This window comes from Ceratotherium simum, chromosome 21 (genome assembly GCF_057802395.1).
Source record: "Ceratotherium simum simum isolate JZ-2026a chromosome 21, ASM5780239v1, whole genome shotgun sequence".
Lineage (NCBI taxonomy): Eukaryota > Metazoa > Chordata > Mammalia > Perissodactyla > Rhinocerotidae > Ceratotherium > Ceratotherium simum.
This window is the reverse complement of record NC_141920.1, coordinates 1,271,347-1,298,118: the sequence shown is the minus strand read 5'-3', so window position 1 is coordinate 1,298,118 and position 26,772 is coordinate 1,271,347. Positions and strand designations below refer to the sequence as shown.

The 26,772-nt window shown below is 48.4% G+C and overlaps 1 protein-coding gene across 8 annotated transcripts in view; it reads right to left on the bottom strand.

Annotated features, from left to right (window-relative positions):
- Positions 1-363: 363 nt before the first annotated feature.
- DIDO1 (death inducer-obliterator 1) overlaps positions 364-26,772 on the bottom strand; it is a 58,280-nt gene continuing 31,871 nt past the window's right edge. For all 8 annotated transcript variants that reach the window (XM_087444999.1, XM_087445003.1, XM_087444998.1 and 5 more), the window contains 10 exons: positions 18,943-19,417; positions 18,641-18,800; positions 17,414-17,530; positions 17,197-17,301; positions 16,822-16,957; positions 15,800-16,331; positions 15,212-15,365; positions 14,411-14,500; positions 13,337-13,532; positions 364-5,137 (listed from right to left, as the gene is read on the bottom strand). In XM_087444999.1, the coding sequence (XP_087301125.1) occupies positions 1,905-5,137; positions 13,337-13,532; positions 14,411-14,500; positions 15,212-15,365; positions 15,800-16,331; positions 16,822-16,957; positions 17,197-17,301; positions 17,414-17,530; positions 18,641-18,800; positions 18,943-19,417 (5,198 nt within the window). In that variant the 3' untranslated portion in view covers positions 364-1,904. The remainder of the gene's footprint in view (positions 5,138-13,336; positions 13,533-14,410; positions 14,501-15,211; positions 15,366-15,799; positions 16,332-16,821; positions 16,958-17,196; positions 17,302-17,413; positions 17,531-18,640; positions 18,801-18,942; positions 19,418-26,772) is intronic.

Genomic DNA, 26,772 nt, shown 5'->3' with positions numbered 1-26,772 from the left:
TTCTTCCCCTGGTGGCCTCAGGCTTCCTGCTCTAAGAGTCCCAGACCCCGGAAATGTAGGTGTGGGTCACCCAACCCTAGGAGTTGGCTGCAATGGGCAGGCACAAGAAACATCTGCCTAGTGAAGGGAAGGACGCAGGAACCTGCACAGGTCAGCAACTGACACTGTCCCCTGAAGCAGGTGCACCCAGCCGCCAGCCCGTCATGAACGGGGTTCATCCCCGAGCTCGGGGAGAGGTCTGCAGGTCAGAGGGCACCCCCTGTGCATGCCATGTCCACCGGCAAGAAGTGGGTAGCCAAGGCATCGATGTCCAGCCCCAGCTTTCCAACATGGAAGAGAGAAGTGAGGACACACAAGGCAGACAACCGTCCGTAGATGTTTATTCTACTTCAAGTAACAAAACCTATGAAGTTCCATGTTTTAATGTACAGTGATATACTTTGCAATATAAAATACAATTTACAGAAATTTTTATCAAGTAAACCTAAAGAAACATACTTGATTTTTATATTTACGTATTTAAATTAGAAAAATTTGTTTTACATGTAAAAAAACCTTCACATCATATTAGATGTTGGGACTTGACGCCACTTTAATGTAATTTAACCTACTGACACTTGGTTTACAAATCAGTCATCCCAAACTGCTAAGTTCTCATCTTCATAACTTAAACATTTGTGCTAGGAAGCGGAAAATCTGTAGTGATGTAGAATGGAATAATAGACCCCAAAGAACAAATGAAATCCTCTAAGTTTACATTTGTAAAAGTAAGTTTATGAAAATATAAAAAAATTATCAAAGTGTATTTGTACAGTCAAATAAATTAGCAAGGTTTTCTCTATTTCACACTTCAGAAGTACTTGAAAAATACATGACAAGGAGCAGGGCACTGTATTTCACAGTGAAAAGCTTTCTAGCTTGTAGTTCTTGAACTAATATCACTATTTTTTATCTCATTTTATACAAATATTGTTCCATTTTCAATGACAAAGTTTAAAATGTATCACCTGACAAATCTAACAGTCTGGAGCGAGTGACCTTTTCCTGGGACACACAGAAAGAACTGCTCAGATGGTAAAGTTCCACAAACACACGTCCCTGATATTCAAATCAAAGAAACCCCCCCCCCTTTTAAAGTATACTTAGTTTATTTTCTTTCTTTAGGCTGGTAAAATTTAAACTTTTTTCAATAAATTGTTATTTAAAATGCAACAATTTCTACTCAGATGTTGCTTTTAATCATGTTTTTCGGAAAAGAAATGTATAAGAGGATATATAAAAACTGAACACAACTAAGAAATGTGTTTTGTTTCCTGGTCGAAATTTCTAATTCAAATTTCTTCATGAGAAAAGAAAAAAGCATTTGTAACTTTTGTGTTTCTCAACATTCCAGGGACGAGATGACACAGTTCTCCCACAGCCATGGCACATGGCACACCCACCACCCTCCGGAGAGCTGTCAAACCTGAATGAACAGCTTTCGGAACACAGAAATACAGATGAGATGTCAGTCAAAATATGGCTCTAAGGTCCACTGAAATTCCCTTAAAACTTACAATAGTCAAGTTATTGGAAAAGATAACTTTATAATCTGAAAAAGCAATATGCTTTTGTAGACACTTTCCCATTTCAGTAATTTTAAATGGAAATATTAAATGAGTTCTTAGTTCTTTTTAAAAAGCATCAGAATTGTAAAGATGCAAAATTTTGTAAGAAACCATTATACACAAAATTACAACTTTTGAAGTCCAGAATATTCTATTCTGCATCTAAGTTCATAGCTACTCAAAAACGACTTGTTCAACACACGTTATGAGCTTGGTTGTTAACGAGCACGGCTGCCCACGGCCACGACACAGCCAGGGACCGGGGCTCTAGGCCTCCGCCGCGGGCGCCGGGCTGGCCTAGGTCTGGGCAGCAGGGTCGGTCCGCGGGGCCTCGGCCTTCAGGTCCCGGGTGCTCTCCTTACTTTTGCTGCGGTCCTTGCGGTCTCGGCCCCGCTCGCGCTCCCGGGCCTTGTCGCGCTCCCGGTCTCTGCTTCGAGACCGCTCCCGGTCCCGTCTGCGGTCGCGGTCGCGGTCCCGGTTCCTGCTGCGCTCCCGGCTCCGGTCCCGCTCCCGCTCCCGGTCCCTGTTGGCGCTCCGCTCGCGGCCGCAGTCCTTGTCTCGGTGTCTGTCCCACTCGCGGCCCCTCTCCCAGTCGCGCTCCCGGCTCCAGTTCCGGCCGCGCTCCCGCTCCCAGGGCTTCCCGTGCTCGCGCTCCCGTCGCCGGTCCTCGAAGGCCCGGCCCTGCCGATTCTCCGGCAGCGGAGCTTCAGGCTCGTCCAGCGCTTTGTCTTTGGGCCCGGCTTCAAACCGCTCCCTCGGCCTCCCTTCAAAAGTCTGGTTTCTATATTCCAGGCCTTTGCCCTCTCGGAAGTCGGCCGAGGCCCACTGTGCCTCGGCCTCGGGCCCCTGCCCGGGGGCGCCCGAGGGCAGGGAGGAGGGCGGGCCGGCCTCATCCCACCTGTCCTTCCTGTGCTGCGGCGGGTGGCTCGGGAGCTCCAGCAGGGGCCGCGGAGCGGGCTTCATCACTTGTGCCGACTGGCCCTGGAAATGGAAGCGGGAAGGCGCCGGCTCATTCTTTTCAGGAAAAGGCACAGAACCCCTCGGTCCACCAAACTGAAGGGGTGCTGGTGCCCTTTGGTTTGCAAACCTCGGCGGTGAACTGACTCTCTGCTCCTCAAACTGCTGAGGCTGAAGCCCCCTAGGCCCCGGCATGAAATTCGGTGCCTGGCCTCTGGGTCCTTCAAACTGACTGGGATGCGGCCCCCTTGGGCCCACAAAATGGCCAGGGGGTGGTCCTCTCTGACCTCCAAACTGAGAGGGAGGAGGTCCTCCTCGGGGTCCTTTAAACTGCGACAACAGAGGCCTTCTTTGGCCTCCAAACTGGAAGGGTGCTGGGCCTCTGTTGCCCATGAACTGGGCTTGCTCTGGTCCTTCAAACTGAGCAGGAGGGCCAGCCATCTCATTGTAGGGGGTGTCCTGGAATTCCCTTTTTTCCCCATGGGGATCCGTGCGTTCTTCGAATTGGGGTGGTGCTGCTCCTCTGGGCCCACCAAGATGAGAGGGGGAGGGCCCCCTGCTGTCCCCGTAGGGAGGAGGCCCATGTGGCCCTGAGAATAGGGAAGGAATGGGCCCCTTCTGGGCCCCGAATCTGCCCGGCGGAGGCCCTCGTGGCCCATCGTTGTTAGAAATGATATTCTCTTCTGCAAATGGAGGGACTGGCCCCCTTGGTCCTGGGAAATTGGGGCCATGAAGCCCTGACATGCCAAAAGTGCGTGATGCAGGCTCACGCTGGCCCTGAAACTGGGGTGGAGGGACCCCTCCTTTCTGTCCAGGTAGGGGGAATGTGGCGGCCCCCTCGCCAGGCCTGGACTGTGGCTCTCTGTCTCCTTCAGTGTCAGCTGCCAGATGGTCACTTTTTTCAGCAAACTGAGCATTTCTTGGATCCTCATACTGGGACGAGCCGAGGGATTTTTGCTGAGATGCAAACACTGGACTTGAGAAAGGATCTCTTCCTCCAGGAGAATTAAAATTCTGCCCCTCATTCTGCAAAGGGAGATTGGGCTGGAAGGAGGTGCTTGGAGGGGTGGGCAACAGCACCTTCCGGGCAGGTCTGGATGGCCCATCCCCGCCTGCCATGGGGTGAGCACTCTCTGAGGGCTGCTGGCCTGGACTGTCTGAGGGCTCACGCTTGGGGCCGTCCTGCTTGGCCGGCAGGGGAGCCTCTTCATCTGGAGACCATGGCGGAGGGGCTGAATCCTTTTCTTCCTGGGCCGGCACAGGCCCCTGAGCAGCAGCGGCCCCTCCGGGCGCGTCTCTCACTGGTGGGGTGCTGTGCACACTGCTGGCTGGGGTCTTTGAGCCCGGCTCACTCTCGCTGCTCTCGGCAGCTAATCGCCGGGCCTGCCGGGGGTCCCGACTCTGTCGCAGGTCAGAGCTCGGGCCCGCCCCCTGAGCGGTGGTGGGGAGCACAGCTGACTTGCTTGCAGCCTGCTGCTCCTGAGGAAACAGCTCAGCCTTGGGCAGCGAGGACTTGGGCGGCGGTGACATCAGTGCATCCGAAACTGAGAAGTGAGCCATGGAGACCCCGACGGCGGCCCTTTGCTGTCGAAGAGCTTCTTCTTGCTCCTCAACTTGTCTCTTCTGCTCCTCAATCTGTTTATTGAGTTCTTCTATCATTTTTTGTTGCTCAACCAAGGAGGGAGTAGAGATGTCAGAAGCATGTTCGGCAGGCCTCTCCGCAGAGCTCCCTTTAGCGTCTGCACACATCCTATTGGGCAGGTCATCAATTGTCACTTTGGCTTCTTCTAAAATCGTCTCGTCCTCCGGGTCATAGGCCACCTCCTCCCGCTCGGCTGCGTCAGAGGCCCTTTCCCCATCATGGCGTCTCCCTCGCTGGCTGGCCTGAGTGTCGAAGGCTCGCTCCGGTCCATACTCTTCTTCAGGGTCATACGGTCTGTCATCTTCCTCTTCTTCTAGAGCTCTCTCTTTTGAGAACTGACCAAACTGCTGGACAATTGGGTCTAGCAAAGGCGCTGCTGGCAGACCCCCATCGGCCTTGGCTCTGGAGTCTTGGGGGGAGGCTGAGGCAGACTCCATAGGCTCTTTGGTGGGGGGGTCAAATGATTTCTTCTTCCCAAAGAGAGTCTGTAGGATATGTTCTAGGGGCGACGCTGTTTTTGGAGCAGAGGAAGTGACAGAGGAAGCGGCCACTGTAACTGTCGCTGGGGCGGTTGATGCCATGACAGTGTTCGTGGCTCCTGGTTTGAGGGATGACAGTATTTTTAACATTGAGGATGAAGTTGGTGCGACCGGTGGTTCTGGAAGGGGGGGCGGAGGCGGAGGCGGAGGCGAGCCCGGGGGGGTGGTGCCGACAGCTGTGTCCCCAGAAGGGAGCGGAAACTTGGGGGGCTTCTTCTCAGATGGTGGGGCTGCAGCCACCCTGGGATAGGCCGAAACATCCATTTCTTCCTGGGTCTGCAGTCGGGTCCGCTTCTCCTCTATCTTGTCTAATTCTCCAGCGTTTGAAGGACGTTTTATTTTTTGACAGATTACTAACCCAAGGATGATGTTTGGACGTGGTGACTCAAGACCTGAAAGACAAACATTTGTGCAAATTTTAGAATCTAAGTTCAGCTTTTGTCCTTCCCACGTAAACTTTATTAAGTGGCAATGGGGAATGTTTTAATAGTCAGAAGGAAGAGATTCTGAGGCAAAATAAAGCCAAATGTTTGAAGAGCTTATTGCAAAAGACCATGAATGCGTCGACGTGCCCGCCAGCCCGACACGGGCTACCTGACAGGAGCAGCTGACCCCCGGGTCACAAACCACAGACCCAAGGCTCAACTCATGAGTACATTCATCCCAAGTGCCGGAATTTATGTCCCAGACTTAAAGATGACATACGATGCTGAAGCAGTCGTGTGACAGAGGAGGTGGGGAGGGCCATCATGCAAGCGTGTAGCACTGCTAACCTGCAGGACGAGGCAGCTTTTTAAACAAAATCTCAGCTATCTTCTCTTATTTGCCTCTTGCTACACATCAGGAAGCACATCCTGTCTTTAACTTATGAGTTGCAATACATAAATCAAGGTAAATACACTAATATTAAAAGTCCGATTAGGGATCAATTCTACAACTCAATTATAATGATCAATACAGCACACGCCATTAGGTACATTCACTAGTGGCTGGTGTCAAAATTACGATTAATGGGAAAAATGATGCTGACTGAAATGGCTAAAACAAACGTTCTTTTAGGTTTAGGAAAAAATTCAATGAGCATCAACTAATCAAGAGCTACCTGATGCTCAAGTCTTTGTCAACAGAGGACATGGCGCTTAAATAAAGTGCTGAGGCGACCAGAAAACGGCAGCAGAAAGCAGACCCCGTGGAAGACACACGGGGAGCTCAGGGCACAGTGGGGCTCTTACAAGTAATGATTTCCTACAAAAGGATTATTCCAAACATTCTACGTTGTGGTATATGACATCAGGAACGCTAACACTTCAGTAATGATCCCCCACCCCCACACTCAATAAATTCAGAATACCAAAGGGAAGCAAAAAATTTAAGTCACAAAACAGTAATTCAGGGAGAATGATATGCAAGGCACAAAGTTTGTCTCAATAGCAAAAGATATTTAAAATTAATCAAACTGTACAAATTCAATTTATATATATTTTTAACATTACTGTGGTAAAGATATTCATGTTGCTTTTTTTTTTACTTACTAAAAAACAAAATCACTATTTTTTTTCCTAGTCTTTTTGTGATTTATTTTAAAGATGATCACAAATCAAATAGTTGTTTTTGGACATCATTATGTAATTCTAAAACGCCTGTTAATCTTTCTAAATTCCAGTCGAGATTGGTTGACAGGCTGGGCACAGGAGGGTGGTGGACGACCCACCTGCCCCTGAGGAGGACCTGGCACTCAGTGAGCTGGGGTGAGCCCGCACACACGCAGTGACATGCGCTGCCATCCCGGCTCCCAGTGGTGTCCCTCACAGGCTGGTGTGCGGGAGCTGAGACGCCCACTGAAGACATCCATCCATCCCAGGCCCTCACCACCCTTGCATTAGAGCAATGGCTTCCACAATGTCCTCGCCCTGGCCTCCTGAAACGTAGGCGTTTATCAGAGAAAGGAGGGAACAGAGACTGGGAGGTCAGGCAGAGCACACTGAGTATCCCATCCAGATGTTTCTGCTGGGCAGATGTGAAAGGTAATCTATCAAGTTCATTTTCTAATTAACATGAATTAAGGACACTTTAACCTAAAATAGTACTTCCCTCACTATAGCTATTTACTGAATATAGCCTATTCAAATCCAGTTTTGGGGTATGATCAATTGGCTATTATGGCCTTTCTGGACCAAACGTGTGTTGACAGTGGTCCCAGAGCTTGCAGAACAGGTTTACGTGCTGAACGCTCAAGGGACAGAGCCACAAGCGGAAGCTGGGGGACGGCTCTGTAAGCCTCCTTCTCCCTGAAGAACCTGACACCAGGAGCAGAGGTGAAGGAATGTGCACGGCCATGTGGTGGGTGGGTGTGAGCCAGGGCTGGCGGCGGGGGGGTGTCTCTTGGGGTGGGGAAGCCCCCTCGAGCAGCCAGGGCCCACGACTTGTCATCAACACAGAGGGGCTATGCCACTTCCTAAGGAAAAGCTCCACTTCTAAAGTGCCAACACTAGGGCTTGTGGCATCAATCAAGTTTCAGGTCACTGCGCTGTGTGTGAAGTAAGTCGTGTTAGACCCAGGAAGACATGGTCTCCGGGCTCATGAAGTGCACCATTCCAACGAACACTTCTAATGGCTTAATGTGCTTACTAATCATTAGTATATCCCAGCCTCGGCAAGATCCTTCAGATTTTAACCTTTATTGTCATACTCATTATAGGTAAAGTCATGTTTAAAATTACCTAATCTTTACATTTGTTCTGAAAACAGCAAGCTGTCTGGAGACTGGCATCTAATTGAAGCATTTTTAAATGCTTCAATTCTTGCCCACCTCACCTGCACACGCTCGTTACGTGTCTAATCAAGCTCCAGAGCCAGCTCTGTGTTAGTTTTAAATTTCCCCACTAATCTTCCCCAAGATTTTAAATTTAAATTGGGCTGTCTCAAACATGCATACCTCTATATTGAAGTAGTCAAATCTTATCATCTGATTCATATGTTCATGTTATGGTTGCATAAATATTTGAAATATAACTAGCAACTTGGAAATAACTTACATTCATGGAAGAAACAATAAAATTCTCTGATCTATCTTGGGCCTTGCAGGCAATCTTTCCTGAGAGAGTATTCCCCAAACTCAATCCTGCTCTGCACCGCGTAAGGCAGGTGTCTGACAAGGTGACCACTGACAGGAGATCACAAGGTTACCCACATCTGGTGAGTGGTAGAGGGCCAGCTTCCCTTCCCGGGGTCCCACTCCCAGCCTGGGGCCTCTCCAGGATCGCCCACTGGGGAGCCTTACCCCCGGAGAGAGACTGGATGCCCTGAGAAGGTCCAGAAGCAGTGACCATACTGGCTCCAGCCCAGGCACAGGGATGCTTCTCTGGTTTTGCAAAATCCCTTTCTCCGTTATTGGGAGGAGGCATGCTTACTTACCCGCCTCCCTTCTGAGGGCTGTCATGAGGTTTCTAATTCATAAAGTAGATGAAAACAAGCAACGAGGTGGGTGCGACACTGAAATGCCAGCTGCAGTTAAATGTGCCACCCTCCACTTCCACATAAGGAGTGTCCATCAGACTAAGGGCGTTGGCACCACTGTCCTGGCCCTCTCCAAAATGAGAGAGCAAATGTCTGTCTTCAGAATGTATTGTGTAGATGAAAACAAGCCTTTTTAGCTGCATGTAGGCATCCCCTGGGTCCTCACGGTGGAAGGGTCTAGCCTCAGCCCCAGTGGTTAGAATCAGACCACCCGCAGCAAAAAAGAAGTGGACAAACCCAGGGACAAGGGGACATCTGAAAAGATGTGTGCCAATTGGTTTCCTGAGAGCAGACCAAAACCAGGATCTGTATCCAGGTGTGTCACAATAGGGGTGCGAGGGAGTGGCCGGGAAGCAGTCCTCCAGGGCCTCCCCAACGCACCTCAAACTGGACCATCGCAGGACAAAGCTTAGTGTTAATAAACCACCTGAAAGCTGACTCCTTAACTTTAAAACTATTAAAATGCTGCTTTTACCCTTAAATCTATCTGGCATGCTCCATTATTCATTATTTAAAATGAAAAACCTCTTATGGTCTGAGTCCACCAAACTTTTCACACCTGCTGGAACACAAATTGTGTGGGAATTAATAGGCAGTAGTTCTTAAGTATGAACTGGCTAGAAAGAGCCTTGGCAAATACAGGGGAAATAGTGTACCTCCCCCTTCACCACACACACACACACACACACACACACACACAAACACACACACAGACCTCTCCCTCTCTCCAACTTTGAATCCCTAAGACCTGTGCAAAGCCGCTGTTAGTGCGCATTTCAGGTAAAAGGAGAGCGTTGTCCATCTTCATCCAGGTGCCCCCAGAGCAGTGCCGGCCTGCACGCCCTCAGCTGGGCCGCAGTCCCAGAGGTATATCAGGTTGGCTCATGAAAACCAAAGGTGGAGACTTTCGTCCTCCATCTCGGTGGACCTGTGATAGGTACCAAGAACTACCAAACGGTTCAAATTCAAACAAACAATGACCAGTTTCCATGAAATATTTTTATTGATGTTGAAGAAGAGTAGTACATTCCATTTGATACTCTATTTGACTTCAATTACAATATCTGTGTACAGCTATTGATATGCACACACACGAAAACTGAAGAAATGCTTACCTGACAATATTTCAAGTCACAGAATTTTTCAGCTAATTTAGAAAGCAGTTAAAAGTGAATACCGAAAGACAACACCATGGATTTAAACATTCTAAGAAATGGCCCTCTCCATCAGAACTCCTAAGAAGGCGGTGTCTCTGCCCTCTGGGTAGTGTGTGCCTGTCTTAGAAACCCAACATTACTCCACAGGCCTTCTAAATGGAGAACCTGAGCCCTACGATTCACTTGGGACTGACGGGTGCCCTGGCCTAGGTCCAGTGCTGTTGGGGTCACGCAGGGAAGCACACAGACGAGCATCCACTCTGACTGGTCTTCCTTCCATAAATAAGGCTCCAAGACGTGCAGACCATCTGAGCCCCCAAGTCCCCAGCGGTGAAGCCCCGTCTGTGTAAGTGGCATCAAGCTGGGCTAACATCCAAAGTGGAAGACGGTCAGCGGGATTTGAGGGACTCAGGCTTTCCAGCTGTCCTCTGAAAGAACGCTGGCAAGTTATTAAAAAACGGCACCGTGTGACAGAAGACGATGACCCGGCATTTCGGTGCACAAGTGATAAAAATACGCAAGGACAGAAACGCTCTGAGAAGCAGCCTGCGCTGGATGTGTTCTGAATGCTGTGTGGGAACTCGGTGTGTGGAGACCACTCCTCTGCTTACTGCTGACAGAACGTAGCTGAGACAACACCGAGGCACTGACTGAGGGGGCAGGCCACCGCAGGCCTCAGTGGGTGAGGACATGGTCTAGGAACACTTGCTTCTCCAGCGTGAGCAGTACGAGCTGGGGGAGAACACCATGGCATCAAAATCTCCTGGTTCCCGAGGCCAGGAGCTGAGAGACACCTGTGATTTCCTATAGGTATGACAGGATTTCATAAGCGGAGGTATGTGTATGAGATGGTCATTCTCTCCTGCACTATCCTCTCTACCTCCAATATAACTTCCTTCACACACGCCCACAGCGGACGGCTCCATCTGCTTACACATCAGTCCCCTTACCCAGACTGGCAGCTCCCCAAAGCTGGAGCTCTGTGTCCCACCAAGGCCCGTGCTTCATGCACTGCACAGAGAACTGAGGGGCGAAAAGGCCTTGGGACTCAGAGCAAGGCGTGGGAATGGAGACAGGACCAGGGGCAAACCCTGGCTCGACCACTTACTGGATGTGTGACGTCAGGCGAGCGACAATGGTGAGCAGCGCAGGTTACTCCCTTGGAGAACAGGGATAAATGCTCCCTCCTGCTGGGCTGCAGTGGGAGTCAAGGGCGCTGCCATCAGGCTGTGGGGCTTTTGCCAGGTCCTGCTGGCTGCTCTGCTGAGGGACATCACTGTCACCCTCAGATTGGGTCTGTGCCTTCAAAGGATGCTGTGCAGAGACTAACTCTGTGAGGACAGGGACCACCACGCAGACGGGAAAAACATTCCCATGCCCAACTTTCCTAACGTGCACACACTCGTGACACACACAAGTGACACACACATCATGAAATCAGGACACATGCCCAGCCTTCCAAACACACGCACCATGAAACCAGGACACACGAGCATCTGTATCCAGAGAGCACCAAGCCACGCTATAAATATGTGAAGCAGCACAGATAGATTAACCTGGCCTGGGGTTGAGTTTGTCAGCTGATGTGGAAATGTATAAAACATACATAGATATTAATGTCAAACAATGATATGAGAATAAAAAAGATAATATACTAAATTAAACACGCTTAGATTTACACGAAGCTCTGAAAATAATCTTTAAAAGCTTATTGGCAAAATTTCATTGATTACTACGTTTCTAAAACCCTTCTCACTATTTTAACAAAACACATTTGTTCTTGGCTGTGGATGCAAGTCTGCGGGTCTTTTGGGCGTTCCCTTCAGGCAGTGTCAGAGCCTCAGGCACGAGGGTGAGATGAGTGATGTCCACTCGGCCAATCACCGTGTCTTGGTGGTCAGCGCCCAACACGCTTAGCAGATAGGGCAAGCACCTCTGCCCAGCCCAGCCCTCCTGTTCCTCATGTCACCTTGGACACCAGTGTGGCCCTCTCCTTTCCCAGCCGGGCTGTCACCCAGGACTGCACCCACATGACCCCAACTCGCACCATGGCTCCAATGGAGGGTCTCCTCTGGCAGTCTCCCTTGATTGACCCCTCCTGTCCACTGCAGCGAACCAGTTCCCACCTAAGAGTGAACCTGAACTCCTTCTGTCCCTGTCACGCCAGGGCCTGTCACGAGGCCCATGTCTGGCAGGCACGCTTCTTCCCCTGCTCCTCTGACAAGATGTAACTGGGATGGGCTCAGGGAAGCTCCCACTGCTGAGTCTGCAGATGCAGCAGTGAGAGCAGCTCAGACAAGGATGAAATAGTGCTTCAGTTTTGTTTAAAAGAGAAGCCTCAGGATCTACTAACTCACGTTTCTGTTATCAACAAGTGCTTTAGCGCTGAGAGGTGTCTGTGTTAGCGAGGAATCACGTGCTTACACTAGATCCTACACACAAGCTTCTACACATGTGACTGACCAGAGGTTCTCTGAAGACACCTGAGAAGTCAGCTTCTTCATCTTCACCTCAGGAACACAGGACGTGTTTCCCTCCATGGTCGTCCAAGGAGCTGGCCAGTGTGCTTCACACAGCTGCTCATCAAGAACCTCTGAGGCTCTTTCTGCCACCCATGAGGTGGCATTTCTTTACCCCAAGGAGTATGAGATGACACCCTAAAGTACTTGGCTTTTAAAATGTATTTGGCCTTAAGATAATTTAATGAATCGTGTCAGTAAATATTTAACCCTGCAATTACTGACACCAACCAATACCTTTGTGGGCACAATTCTAAAAAGGAGGGACGAGATGAGCCCACTTCAAGTGTGAAGAATGTGCTCCAGTCAGGACCTGAGGGCGTGCCTGTGGGTGGTGGGCTCTGGCCGTAAGCGGGGCCCGGGAGAGGGGTCCCAGCTAGCTCAGGTGCGATGGGAGGTCAGCTTGTGGCTGCGGCAGGAGCACTTGCCAAGGACTGGTGACAGGAGCCAAGGACACGGAGGTGCCAGGTCTAGGCGGCACCAGCAATGGCTCGGGGCGCTCAGCTATCGCCTCTAGAACAATAAAGCACTTCAGAGAGCATTCACTGCGTGTCAGACATCTCATCTTCTAGGTATGATCAATCCTTTGGGGACTTCAAGGCCAAGGAGAAGCTTCAATTTAGGCATCTTTCGCCAACTGCGTAACTTAAGTCACATGAGCTTCTCCTCAGGGGCTAAGAAAGAGCTGGACCCTCACACACCACGTCCCCCTTGGAATCACCCTCAACCCCTTGACAAGTCTGAACTCTTTGTTTAGGTTAATTTGTAAGTAATCCTTTAAAAGCAGCACTTTCTAGGAATGAGCAAACACAAAGCAGTTTGCCAAAGATAAAAGAACTTATTAAAATTTGAGCAGCAGGTTTAAAAGCCATTATTTCTGGAAATATTTTTCTACTTTACACTGTCTCTTGTAGTTCCTGGAAATTAATCCCTGTTCCATGAGGAAAGAAGCCTCTGACTAATCTTTGTTCATTCCGGAGCTGAGGATTAAGAATAAAAATCCCATCTGAGTGAAGACTGTGACCCGATAAGCCAGGAGGAAGTACTACCTTTTCTCTGCAGCTCTCCTCCGGGTTCCTGGGCACTGGAACACACCACTGACCTGAGACTGTGACATGCTGGTTGGACGCTGTGAGTTTTTTCTCTCTTCATAAAACTTGTCTAAGACACTTCATGCCAATAAGAAGGGTACTCCTAGTGTCACCCTCTAATATCCCAAGAGCTGAGTTCTATAGCTAAACGCTGCTTCATCCATACTGCTAACTCCTGGTCCTAGAAGCCACAACTTGGGTGAGGCGGCAGATCTACATGTGACAAACTCAGCAGGACTCGGTGTTGGTGCGAAGGGGACATGTGGGATCGGACGTGCCCCATCACCACTCAGTAAGTTGGTGCTTACCTGGTCCCTCAAAGGGCAAGAGTTTGGATGGAACAGGGTCCTTCGCACTCAGTGGGATCAGGTAGAGGTCCTTGACGTGCCTGCTGTTATTAGCCACGACGCCGAAGCGGCCACGGCTGCTAAAATAGGAGTAGAGGGAGATATAGGCCACCTCCTCCTCCTCCGTTGCGGGATGGAAGCGGATCAGACACAGCTCCTGCAACAGAGACCAGGACAGGGCATCGACCTGCGGCTACTCTGCAAGGCATCTGCTGTCGTTTTGCAGCTAAACCTCAAAAGCAGTCTGAAATGAGAGAAATGAGCAATTCTCTGCTTTTGATTTTCCTAGTCCTGTAGTCCAACGTGTTAAAATAACGAAGTGGTAAAAAGAGTCAGGCTCAAGTATCCGATTGCTGGATTCCAATCCTGGTTTCAGCAGGACTCTCTTCAATACTTCTACTCACAGCCCCAGTGTCCTCAAAACAGTGCCCATCTCACGGAGTCCTCACCCGACAAGACAACCCACGTGCAGCGCTAGCCTAGTGCTGCATCTAGTAAGGAGTAAGCTTTCACTCCCTGTGATGACTGCGGTCATGATCAACTGGCTGTGAGAGCTAGGGAAGCCAGAAATGGGAGGGCTATACTAGATGAGAGGTCCACACCCTTGTGTGAGCCTGACAGAAGCTACAGCCCCTTCCCAAGGAGCACTGTACATGCTGACACACACAGCGCGGCTCCATCTCAGGGGTTCACAGAAACCAAAGGCTGTTAAGAGCTCAGGTCACACGCCCCAGCCAGGCCACCATCCAGCCCCACCCCTACTTCAGTCACAAAACAGTAAGAAAACAAAGTATCTTACTAACAATGAACTGCATAAACATTATTAAAATAAATCAGTGACAAAACTTGCATCATAGCATTCTTCAGACACACTCACACAGTTATCCAGCTATAAACTTAAAACATTCACCTGGAAGTATCTAACTATAGGCTGATATTTCGAGTGTTAACCCATCAAGATGAGAAGTGCAAGAAAGCTGTGTTTAAACAAACACCTTCTTCCACGGGTGCCGAGACTAGACTGTGAACAGGTACCTTAGACACAGAAGACTTGAGTTTGCCGACATAATCCCAAACTGTCCTCGGCGCAATCCTTCCACCGATGTGAATCGTATCGGGCAGGTCCTAAACAAAATGTACCTTGGATAAATGACCGGTAAAGCTGCAGCATTTACAGAGACTAATGTAGTAATTTCAAGGCACTGAACTACCCGAGATTCAGGGAAACCACAACTACTCCAAAGAAGACAGCAGTAACTGCGTTCTGTGCTGCTGGGTCCCTCACATCCAGGGGGATGAGTAGCAAACCCAAGGGCGGCAGGATGAAAACCTTCTCCAAACAGGATTACATTTGGCAAAACACGTTTGTTACCTTTTATAAACACACACATGTAGTAATAATTCAAATAATACCCAGAAATGACCGACTTACTGCTCCTTGCTAGGGCCGTTTTCATTAATTTTGAAAAATAAAGGAACTGCTGTGTGCGTCACTCCACACCCAGGCAGGTCACACGTGCCTTGCCACGCCTGCGGCTGGGCGCAAGCACACACTGGGTGGATGCCCCCGCTGAACGGGGAGAGGGGGAAACGAACTTCAGCTTTTTCATAAAAGTTGGAATGCCTGATTTCTCATTCGACTTTCTGCCACTGTCCACACTGTCGACCTGCTGACTCATGACAGTAGTCCCTATGTTGCCTTCAGAGAGGCTTATGCACCCAGACGCTCAGCTGGAAAACTGCCACACATTTGACTCTAGTATGGGATCAGAACTCTTGTGAGAGATGTGCGCGTGCACACGCACAGACACACACACACATTCTCGCGGTTCTAACCTCACTGAGATAATCAAAACATCCAGAGACAGGATATGCCTTAGTGACAAATTTCGCTACACTTTGCATGTTAATAAATCCTTTCCAAATGGTGCTGAGTCGAGACAAAAAGAGGGTCGTATCTCCTTCTGGAGGGGACCGCGACTCTGAGATGCTGTAAAACAAAACCATAGAAAATAAGTAAATCTCTCTGCACAAAGAATTTCCAAAGTATGAACATTTTTTATATTTATAAAGGCAAAAGTGAATTCCTGCAAGTTCTGGTAGCTTCTTTTTTCAAACGAACTACTTTAATCATAATGATATAGATACAAATTCTGGTCAATGAAATATAAACTGAATAGGCAACGAAACCAGACGACCATAAATGTAAACTTCAGTTTTCAAGATCTATACTTGTAAAATGATAATTAGGTATCCTAAAACTGGGCCTTTAAAAAAATGCCTTTATAAAATATTAAAGAGTAAAGTTGTATTTCTGGGTAGATTTTGGAGCTGCACTACTGCATCACTCATAACTGCTCCTTCTGTTAATCTAAAGCAAAGGAGATGTGCTGGGCTTGTTCAGACCTCAGGTGGAGACCTCACCTGATGCTTGGTGACGGTGGGACTGACAGGAGGTATCTAGGCTCGGGGGATGAGGACGGCTTAGCTAGTATGGACTTGGGCACTGTCACAGAGGTTGCAGCAGGCTTCGGGATGTCTTGTCGGGGTTCCATCGGGTGGGTGCTGTCCAGGTGGGCTGCTGTGGGGACTGTAACTGTGCATGACCCGCTTGGTGCAGTCCTGGGGTCTCGGCCAGAGACCGTGACCGTGGTGAGCACTCCACCCCCACAGGAGGCTGGGCAGGAGGAGGCACCTTCCAGGGCGGAGGGCTCAGGATGGCCATCTCCTGGAGGCACGGCGAAATACTTTCTCTCCAGGTGTGCAGGAGAAGCACTTTCCAGGTCTGCCTCAGAAGCATTTTCGGGCAGAGTTTCTGGTACCACTTCATCAACTGAACTGAGAAGTGGATCCGAGGGGGAGCTGTCGTACTTAGATTTTGACTCTTCCTTCTTAGCAGAAACCGACAATTTTTGTTTTTTCGGAGCTAGTTCATCTTCTGATGATGGAACCTGACCTGAAACATATGAGGAAGGCCTTCGTGAGAGAGCCGACACATTTAACGGCACAGCTTGCCCACGAGTAGATGATAATTTCTTGCAAGTATAACAACTCAACACTGTAAAGGTACAACTAACTTCATCAACTTCAGAAAACCATCCGAGCCTTCTAATTTTTAAAACTTGGGCCGAGGGCCGGCCCTGTGGCTTAGCGGTTAAGTGCACGCTCCGCTGCTGGCGGCCCAGGTTCGGATCCCGGGCGCGCACCAACGCACCTCTTCTCCGGCCATGCTGAGGCCGCGTCCCATATACAGCAACTAGAAGGATGTGCAGCTATGACATACAACTATCTACTGGGGCTTTGGGGGAAAAAAATAAAAATAAAAATTATAAAAAAATTATAAAACTTGGGTCGAATACAATTGCCATTAGAAGGATCCGTGACTTTAAACAAAGGCACTCATTTAAGTCTCATCTCTGATATTTCCTCCCCCAACCTATGCTCACCTGTACAAATTTTACAGTTCAGATCAAAGAGATGCGCCCGGTGCTGGCTCGTTGTGTCTTTCAACATACTGCTGAAGATATCGAGAAGGGGCGCTGTGCTTTTCTCAGGGACGGCTCGTATAGACTCTTGCTGTTCCTACAAGTAAAAGAAACAATAGAGCCAGTCATTTCTTTCCAAAACCACCTCCAAATTCAGAGCACATATGAAAAAACAGCTCACGTGATTAAGAAACACTGGGGGAAAAAAAGGACCACTGAACACAAGTTCTTGAGAAATAATACAACCACATATACTGGGATAAGCGCAGCCACCTAAAAACACTTGGAATGGGTTCAGTCTAGCCGACTCTGTGACCAGGGGAGCCCAATGCTTACGTCTGAGTCTGACACCGGCGGGGAGTCTTCCATGTCGGGAACCGTCTCCTGTTTGGCGGCAGTCTTCTTACTTTCATTATGCAGTTTAGGTCGGGACTCCATCACCTGAGAGGAAAAGATAAACACAAGCCTTAAACCTTCTCTGGGACTCATTCAGGCTGACAGTCTGTTAATTCACTTCTGGAGAGTCAAGCAGCCACTTCCCCTCCACACTCACAGGTTTTGTTGGCCTCTCTTTCCACACGGAAAGCTCTTTAGACACAAGTTCTTCTGGTTTCATTCTCACAAGTTTTGCCAAAGAGATTTCTTCACGCAGAACACGATGGAAGAGTCCCTATAAACAAACATCTTTCATTTACTTATTCAAAAACATGTGAGTATCTATTTATAAGACACTAGAGAGGACGAAGAAAAAACAGCAGGAGGAGTCCCTGCCCAGAGGTGCGTGACAGCAGGACGAAGGCCTGAAGCATCGGATCAAGCACAGCAGGGCCTGATCTCATCCAGCTCCCCAGCAGCCCAGAGTACACACCGGGCACCTCCACTGAAGAGCAAATGCGCCCAAAGAACACGGGCACTAAGGTCAGAGAGCTGACCTCAAGGCCTACGCTGCACCTCCTGCGATAAAGCCCTCCTCAGAGAAAATAGAATCAACCCAAAAAGGCAGTGCTAGGTACAAAGCCAGGAAGAAATCACTTCTGCCTGGGGGTCAACACGGCAGGGTGGAGAGTCAAGAGTACTTGACCCTCTTGAAGAGGCCAATGGAGAGAACGCTGATGGAGAGAACGCCAGAAGACCGTGACCCCGGTGTGCAGGAGAAGCCACATCAGGCAAGCGACTAACCCCTTTTCCAGTCTTAATTCCCGATTCGATCCCATGGGAACAATACTGCCCAGCCACAGCTGCTGTGACGACTCAGTGCCCCACAGCCCATTGTGAAAGCACCCGTCCAATGGTGAGCCCTGCAGGGAGTGCTAGTACTCCTCACTAACCCCAGGAAATCCAACTGGCAGCTCGCTCAACTGACAGGGAACGGTAAGGCAGAAAAGGTCATCTGAAGCCCTGGTACGGAGATACTCATATACTAGGATAAAGAACGTGAACTTTACTCTGGAGCCCACGAAATGAGAGGAATATAATTTTATAGCCGTGCTTAGAAGAAACTAATCTGGTGAAATAAAGGTGAACTTTAGGGAGCCAGTGAGAGCCCCAGGACTCCAGTTAAGGGAGGCAAGGGAAGGATAAACAAATATTCTCCACACCAATAACATGAGACCTATGGCAAGTGTCACAGAAGATAAAAATACCTGTTAGCTTTCACTAAAAGGATATAAATGTTCAAAATGCTGTTTGGTTTATTACTGTGAAACTCAGCTAAAAGAAACTAGCTAGCAAGTTTACCTCTGTGACTGGAATGTTCCACCTCTGAGGAGCAGGCACGCACCTGGTTTTTGGGATCCTTGAGGTTGAACATGATGCTGCGATATTTACTCTTATAGCGATTATCTGTAACTCGGAACAAGTTGAACATCTCCTTCTCGATGTGGAGGGCGATCTTCCCGACCTCATTTTCCGTCATGATCAAGTCATCGCTGTCACTGACTCTAGAAGGAATCCAAACAGAACTTTGTAAACCACTGTGCTTGCATACATCACACCATTTACGCAGCCGGGCAGTCCTGGATGACCACCTTCAATGGAAAACTTCTGCTTTAACAGATAAGTAAATCAAGCACAATAGCTCACCTTTTCCACAAAATCTCCTTCAGAGAGCGTCTTATGTTTTGCCGAATTTGTGAATTTGGCTGTGATGGAGTGGGGCTTGAGGTCCCCAGGCGTCCTGGGGTAGAAGAGGCCAAGGGAACAGAGGTCGCCACCGGCTTCCTGATGGCTCCCACCAAAGGGGCAGAGCCTGGCAACTTTTTGGAAGCAGCTGTGGCAGCAACAGGCGCCAGCCTTGCCTGCTTGGCAGCAGAAGTGCCGCCCGAGGGGGTGGCCGAGAGCCACGGCCTCTTGGGGATGGTGCCCTTGAAGCCCGAGGGAGCCTTTTTGATGGCTGACTTGGCTGCTGCCACATTCGCAAAAGGAGGCGGCTTCTTTGGAACTAGATTCCTGGATGAAGGCTGTCTGCCGGCCACTGAGGAGCCTGGAGGAGCTGTCTTCTTGGGCGCTGCGGCCGCCGTGGCCGTGTGCTCCTCCACTCGTCTGTCCTCCTTCACGGCTGCAAAGGACATGTGGCAGGTTTAGCGAGGCAGGGGGACAGCAGGTGTGCGCCGCCAATGCCTTGGAAAAGCACACTCCCTCTAAACTAGCAAAAGCTTACCAGCATTACTGCATGAGATTTAGAGAAAAGGATTTTTAAAGTAATTATTAAATCCAGAAGAGGTATGTAATTAAGGGCTGCTAGCAATATTTATGATAGTGACCATACTTTTTTCCAGAAAAAAAATGCTTTATTATTACATTAAACCTTTTACTTCAACCAACAAACTTTAGTCATCAAAGGCTTGATTTCAATCATTAGCTAAGCTTGAAAACTGAAGGCAAATTTCACATTGTCAAAAAAAGGTATTTAGAAGAGCATTTTCATTAAGAATTCAAGGGCAATTTTTTTTGTAAACATGAGTTTAAAAAATCTTTTCAGGATGGATCAAACAGACAAATTCTCTTTAAACGCAAATCCCCCCTGCCCCCAGGGCTTTGGAAGGACCAGCAACAGTCCATTCTTGGGGGGAGGGAGGGGCACTCACAGGTGCTCACCATTCTCTTGGACAAAAGTCAATTGATCACGATGACAATAATAAAATATGGAAAGTTGACAGAAACTTGCAACATGGGGAAGATCAATCACTTTTATACTAAGAGTTAAATGACAGGAATACAATATGCTGTTATATAAATGTTCCCATTTACAACCCTCTAGTTACAGTCAATTACTGGGTAAAATAATAAACTAGTGCTTTTAATACAAACAAGGACTGTAGTCAAAAGCTAAAACAAAAACAATATCAAAACCCCTCCACTCGCACAAAAATCTTTATATGATGCCAGTACTTTCTTTAAAGAGAGGGTATGCTAAAGGACTGATTTCATTTAATCCTGTAACAGATCATCAGAAAGAAGGTCTTTGGTAAGCAAAGAAGACAATCCTAAGCCAGTGCTGCAGCCCGTCGGTCTCAGTGACATGTGGCCGAACAGAGTCACACTGGGGAGCTGTGACGTGACTGCAGGTGGCACCTTTACAGATGGTCCTCGATCTGGCATGCCACACAGAATGGCAGAAATCCAGAGGAGCAAAATGGCTGGGAAAGGGTGGCCCAGTAAGTGAGCCAGGACTCCATGTGGAGTGCCACCTAGGGTAGGCAGTCAAGGCACACAAGGGACAGATGGAGAAACCGACTCCCTAGGTGTAGGCTTTTCTCAAACTACCCACACAGCAGGGAGCCTCAAAACTCCCAAACACCAAAGTGGAGAACTTCAACAGATGCTCCAGTGATCTTTCAATTTTACCCAGGGATTAAAAATCAATCAATAAATCAATCACCAGTCAGCCACCAGTGCTCCTTTTAACTGTCCCCAATGGCCAAGGAGAAAGGCTGAAAAATCTGGGGAAAGAGGTGAGACTCTACAGACAAGGCCTGACCCAACAAACAGCCTACCCGAGGCATTCACAGCACCAGGGGCCCCAGCTCAGCCAACAAACCGCTGGCCTTGGTCATCTCGGCAGAGGGCCCGAGTGGCCGCCCTCAAGGAACTCCCTCCTTCAGCAGCCAGTGATGCCGGTTCAGCAATGGGCACTAAATGCCTGGTGAGCCTAAGTTGCTTCCACTTTATAAATCAAATTACCTAATTTTATGAAGTTTCACTACATGGATCCAAAACTTAGGACAGTGTTAGACGAGCTTCATTGTTATCAAGCATCAATTCTGACTTTAAATCCCCCACTTTCATCTCACAAAGCCTCCCAACCTCACGTCCCTGCCCACCCCTGCCCAAGGCAGCCTGTCTACTGGACCCCAGCACTTCCTGGCGTACCCAGGCCTAAACTAGCCAGGCTTCCCAAAGACCACTGTGCTCCCCCAGCGAGCGGCCGGCTTGCATTCTACACCTGCCCTGCCTGTCATTACCCACGTCCGCCGTCATCAACAGTCAGCTCTGAAGGCTTCATTCCTTTGGGAGCTGGATTTCTAAACAAAGTACACTATAAAGCAATGACAATGTCTGACAAAATAAAAAACAGGGACACAATAGGAACAAAGAGAAAAACTACATTTCTACCTGTATTATTTCATCAGATCAAGTTTATATCCCTAAGCAGTTACAATATTTGCAAATTTTTTACCAACTCAGATTGGCTAACAAGGTTCATAGCATCTAACCTGTGGGACTGCTCAAGTTTAGGTTAAATAAAATGGAGGGGGGCCCCTTCTCTTAGGGGAAAATGGGGGGATGAGGGAGAGGAACAAATGGGGACGGAGCACAGCGAGGATCCGGTGCTAGATGACAGGGGGAACCCGCAGGGAAGCCAACCATCAGCAGTCAAGAAGGAAGGAACCAGTCAGGATTAAAATTGGGACCTAAGCCAGTTCAGTTACTGCCTTTTATAAACACAAACTTTGCTGCAAGTACTCTAGTAGCACACTTGTAAATAACTCTAGAAAGCCGGCCCGAGGTGCTTCCAGAAACCTCAGACTGTAACATTTGGGATACTTGTGTGACGGGGCCTGAAACAAATCTCGTCTTTTGACATTTACATTGTTTCAGGTGACAAATCTGTATTAATTTCTAAAACGTTTGCTCCAGGTCCCCAAAACAGAACCTAAGATCAACACTTCTGTTATAAGTGGTGTTTTCTTCTCATTCAGGGAAAACCCAAGAGAAGAGATTATTTTTAGGTCACTTCCAATACATGTGATTAAAATGACCCGCTATCCAGGAGTGGTAACAGTAAACGAATGGTACCTATTAACAAGCAGGGGATGGCTTTCCTTAACCATCTGCTGCTGTTTTATACAATCAGTTGCTTCTGCCTTTGTATGGTCAACTTTTGCTTTCCTTCTCCTATGCCTCATATATAAATAGGTATATATTTATATATACAAATGGGTAAACCAGAGAGTATATAAATAGGTAATAATTAAGCAAATTATTGGTAAAATGTTCTGAAACTCATAGACTCTAACAGCAAACTGGTTATGGCCCTCTCCCATTTCGAAGGGAAACGTTTACAACATGCAAAAAGTTCTGTCCAGCAACTACTATAGACGCTGGTCCAGCTGTAAGGTGGCATGACAGCCATGGCGGTGCAGCGCTGGAATGCCCTCACAGTGAGAAACACTTATTTTTGAGCAGACTAAAATCAAATTTGCAAATTCTTCACCCATATGCACTTCTAACTGTATTATGTTGTGTACAAATTTATAGAAGGGCAAGGAATAACTTTGTAAGCAACCAGAAAAAATCTGCTCAATAAAAGCAGAACCATGCTCCCACTTGAGGGCAGCTTCAGGAGACGGCAGATTCCCTCCAGTGCTGCCAGATTCCCTGCTGGTCAGCAACAGCACCGTGCTGGCAGCACTAAGCAGAGTTAACTGCAGCGTGGACACAGGCGCAATGCCCAAACCCCACCCGTTATCTGCCTACGTCCTGGATGGAGACGGCCTGGTGGGAGTGCATGCCAAGTCTGTGCCATTCTGGCAGCAAAGCTTCCTTGAGCTTCCACATCCTGGGGGCCTGCTGGTGGGGGAGAAAAAGCGTTGCCTGACTTCCAGGCCAGGCGATGACTTAAGGAGTTAGCTGAAACCTTAAGTAGCTAGAGGAGGACCTGCTCCAGTGGGCCAGCCCACTGCCCCAGATGAAGCTGTTTCTGAGGGTCTGGCCATTTGTTTCTAATAGAAATGAGTCATTTGGGGTAAAGAACTAAGCAGGCTGGTGTGCACAGGGATCAGTGGCATTCTAATTGGCTGGTTTCCCAAGAAGCATGAAACTAAGGGCCTTGTCACACTGCAAGGCAGGCTATGGTGTTACAGCATCGCTGGCCACTGGGTGGCACTGGTGGGCCTCAGCAGACACCAGCAGGAAACAAGTCACCAGAGGAACTGTGTCGTGCTGTCTGGGCAGAAGCTGTGCAGCCGCCCGAATGAAATTACAGCAGGACAGGGAGGAAATATGGGGCGCTCTATCAAGCCTGCACAGCCCCCGGCTGTCCCCGATACCCACATCTAGTGACGGCCCCTCACGGGCACAGAGACTGGTGAGAAACTCTCAGAGCGATTGCCAACTGCTTTATACCTTTTGTCCTGCCCAAACTACGTGCCAGTTTACCCTAAACAACCCCAGATACAAGACTTCCAATCATACTGATGCCTGGGTGGGCCCACTGCTTAAGAAGGCAATAAGTGAGCTTCTGGCGTGACAGCGAGTCCGAAACAAGGGCCTCTTCAGCAGGTGCACCACACGGTGCAGGGAAGTATCCCGCAGGTCCCAGGCCCGAGTGATCGCAGGCCTTTGCACAGGTGTCCCCTCCCTGGAACTACCCACTGACTCAGGACCCAGCATCCTGCTTCACACCGTCAGCGACCTCCACGCACCGACTCCCACCGGCTCCCGAATCCGCTCAGCAGTAAGGCCAAGGCAGCTATCGTTGTAAGGACCGTCTGTAACAGGAACTGAAATTGAGGGCTGGGAAGACACAGTGCAGGATCTGTGGAAGTGACAGCAGCTCTATTTTCAGCTCTGCGTGACAGGTGCACAACAATGCTTCCCATCTCAACTTTCTTAACTGCGTGAAAAATCAAGTTAACAGTAGCAAGAGAAAACCATTTTGCTTTTGTGCCTTTGCTTAAATACTGTGAATTGTTCTTCTAGAAGTACAATAAAGATCTGATTCACTTTTACATCAGGAAACACGGACGATTCCCAAATAACCTCAAGAAAGTATAAGCTACTTCCCTGATGCTCTTTACCACAAGGATGTCTTTAGACAGGTCCACAGCCGAACTGTCATGGTTCAGGCTCCGCCATGCCTTTCCAGGAGGACTTGGTTCTCAGATGTCCAATGTGTGAGTGACCTTCCCTAACGAGATGTGCATGTAACTCTCCATAAGAAATTGGCAAAAAACCAAGTATACATCTGGAGGCAATTACCCTTCCTCCTTTGAATAGTTTCACATATAGTATTTTGAAAACTAAACCCAAACCTGTTTCACGTTAGATTGGTAATATGTAAATCGTCCCTCCACAGGAACTGCGGTCAAGACCTCGTGGGGAGATGGGCGCTGCACTCTTCCCCTCGACTCAGCTGGAACCGCGGCGAGTAGCCAGCAGTGCAGAGGGCGCGCCTGGCTGCCCGGCTGGATCCATCTGGGAGCAGAGCTGCTGCTTCCCCAATACCCTGAAACCAGCCCACGGGCATGCCCATCCCTTTAATGTTACAAACTGCTTATTCCAACCAGCACGCTGGAGGCACATGAAGAGTCCCTCTACCCACCCCTGTGAGCCCCTAGTCCTAAAAGGTCGCAGTCAGGCTATGCAGCAGGGTTACCTTTGTGTTCTCCTCGCTGAACTCCTCCAGGTTCTCGGCAACCAACACTGCCCCAACCTTCATTTAAATAAATGAAGATGGCAAAACTTCTTATCAATCTTCTAAGTTTACTTCTTTAATTTTCAGAAGCTAAGAATATAACTACGTGCATGGTGATGTGTCACACACACAAGAATATAAAGTATTTTACGACTTTATAAAAACTTGTGTACTGTATTGGAGGAATTACAGCAGCCTCTTCATAGGGGACCTTGGGCCTCTATGACACCAATAACACCACCAAAGGGACTTCCCTATAGTACTGGTCTCCAAACATTACTGGAGTAGTTCCATAGCTCCAAAAGGTCACATGAAGATCACTCAAGAGCAGGTGAACTGAGGGGGACATCCTCCTGGCACCTTCCAGCCCACCCCTTCTCCCCAGGGGCTGAAGCACAAAAACTAAGGGGCAGCCCAGGGCACTGCTGAGAGGTTTCATCTCCAATGTTAAAGTTTACGTACATGTGGAAACCTTTTCCTCACCTAATTTTCTGAACGGCTGACTTTTTTAAGCTGGTGAAAAGTAAAACACTTTAAAATACCCAAAGAATGTCGCTGCCAACCCAGGAAAATTCAGCTGTATGGACAACATTAAAAATAGTTATCAAGCCAAATCCTTTATCAGGACAAGTTTTGGTTTTTCCTCTAAGTGGGGTAAGGAAACTGGTTCAGATGTCAAAAGTCTGGTTTGCCCCCAACCACATTTTATTGCTGCTGACAATACTGGAAGAGAAAGAAAAATGGCTCATGCAACTGATAAAAACATGACCCACCCCCGAACCCAGCTTTAAATTTCTACCAAATTTTCTTGGGTTCTAGTATCTCTCACATATTTAATTTTATTTTATTACAGGAAACTTGTTTCCTCTTATCATTTGTGAAATATGCTTTGGGAGCCCACGCCACTAGTTATCCTTGTGAAAACCTGTGTTCTCCTTGATCCATTTCACCACAATACGTGGACAATCTGAGGCATGCACACGAACTACGGGGAAAATTCTGTATCTGAGTGAGATGCTGAACAAAATCACCTGGATTTGGGGTTAGGGGTTCTGTCAAGGTTTTCCATTTTAATTCTCACAGCTAGAGGAAAACTACAGAAATCCCATATTCTAGTCAAAATTTGTTCAAATCCCAAGTGTTTCAAACCACCTAATGAGCCACTTAGGGAGTCCAAAATACTAGAAATTGTGCCTATGAATACAAATACCAGAATTTCACTTCCAAATTCTAATAAACCAGGGATGTTTTAGAACAAAGTTTTCAGCCTTCTTCATGCCTTGACAATAATGAGAGGTGAACCAACAGTGGAAATGAAGAGAAAAATAAGGAACAATCAGGCTATAAAAACAGAGAAATATCATAATTTGGGAGGGAGAAATAAATAAAATGGCAATTGCTTCTGTAAGTTAAAGAAATTGTACAGATATCCTCAAAAACAATTTTAAAAACAAATCAGAGGAACAACTGTATATCACCCTGAGAAAACGAAGATTCTACTGATACTTTCATGGGGAGAAGCAGGAAGGAGCTTCCATGCCCAGCAAGGTCTTGCCCATTTAATAGGAGGTCCCCCCTCCCCACCATGTTCACTGAAAAGTTGTCCCTGTCCCCACAACCCCAGGTGGGCACCAGTGGCCTGGGAAGGAGAGGGAAAAGCTCCTCCCTCCCAGGAACATCATGTCAGCTCTCTAAATGAGGAGCTGAAGGGATGCGCCCCGACTGGATACACATCCACGTTAATGTGAAAAACGCCTCCTCCTAAGAACTGTCCCAGCATCAGCTGCATCCCGAATCTCACCACCCCCCACCGGGAGAAGTACACTCTGCAGCCAGCCAGGGAAGCAGGCAGGGGTCCTCTGGGGATGTAGGGTTCTGAGTGTGTGCATGGCGCTGTTCCCGGACCTGAGGTGATGGTCTGGGAGAGGGAGACAGCTGCCACCCCGTGAGGCAGGAGCCGGTATTCTACCAACGGCCTTTTACTCTTCCCCCAA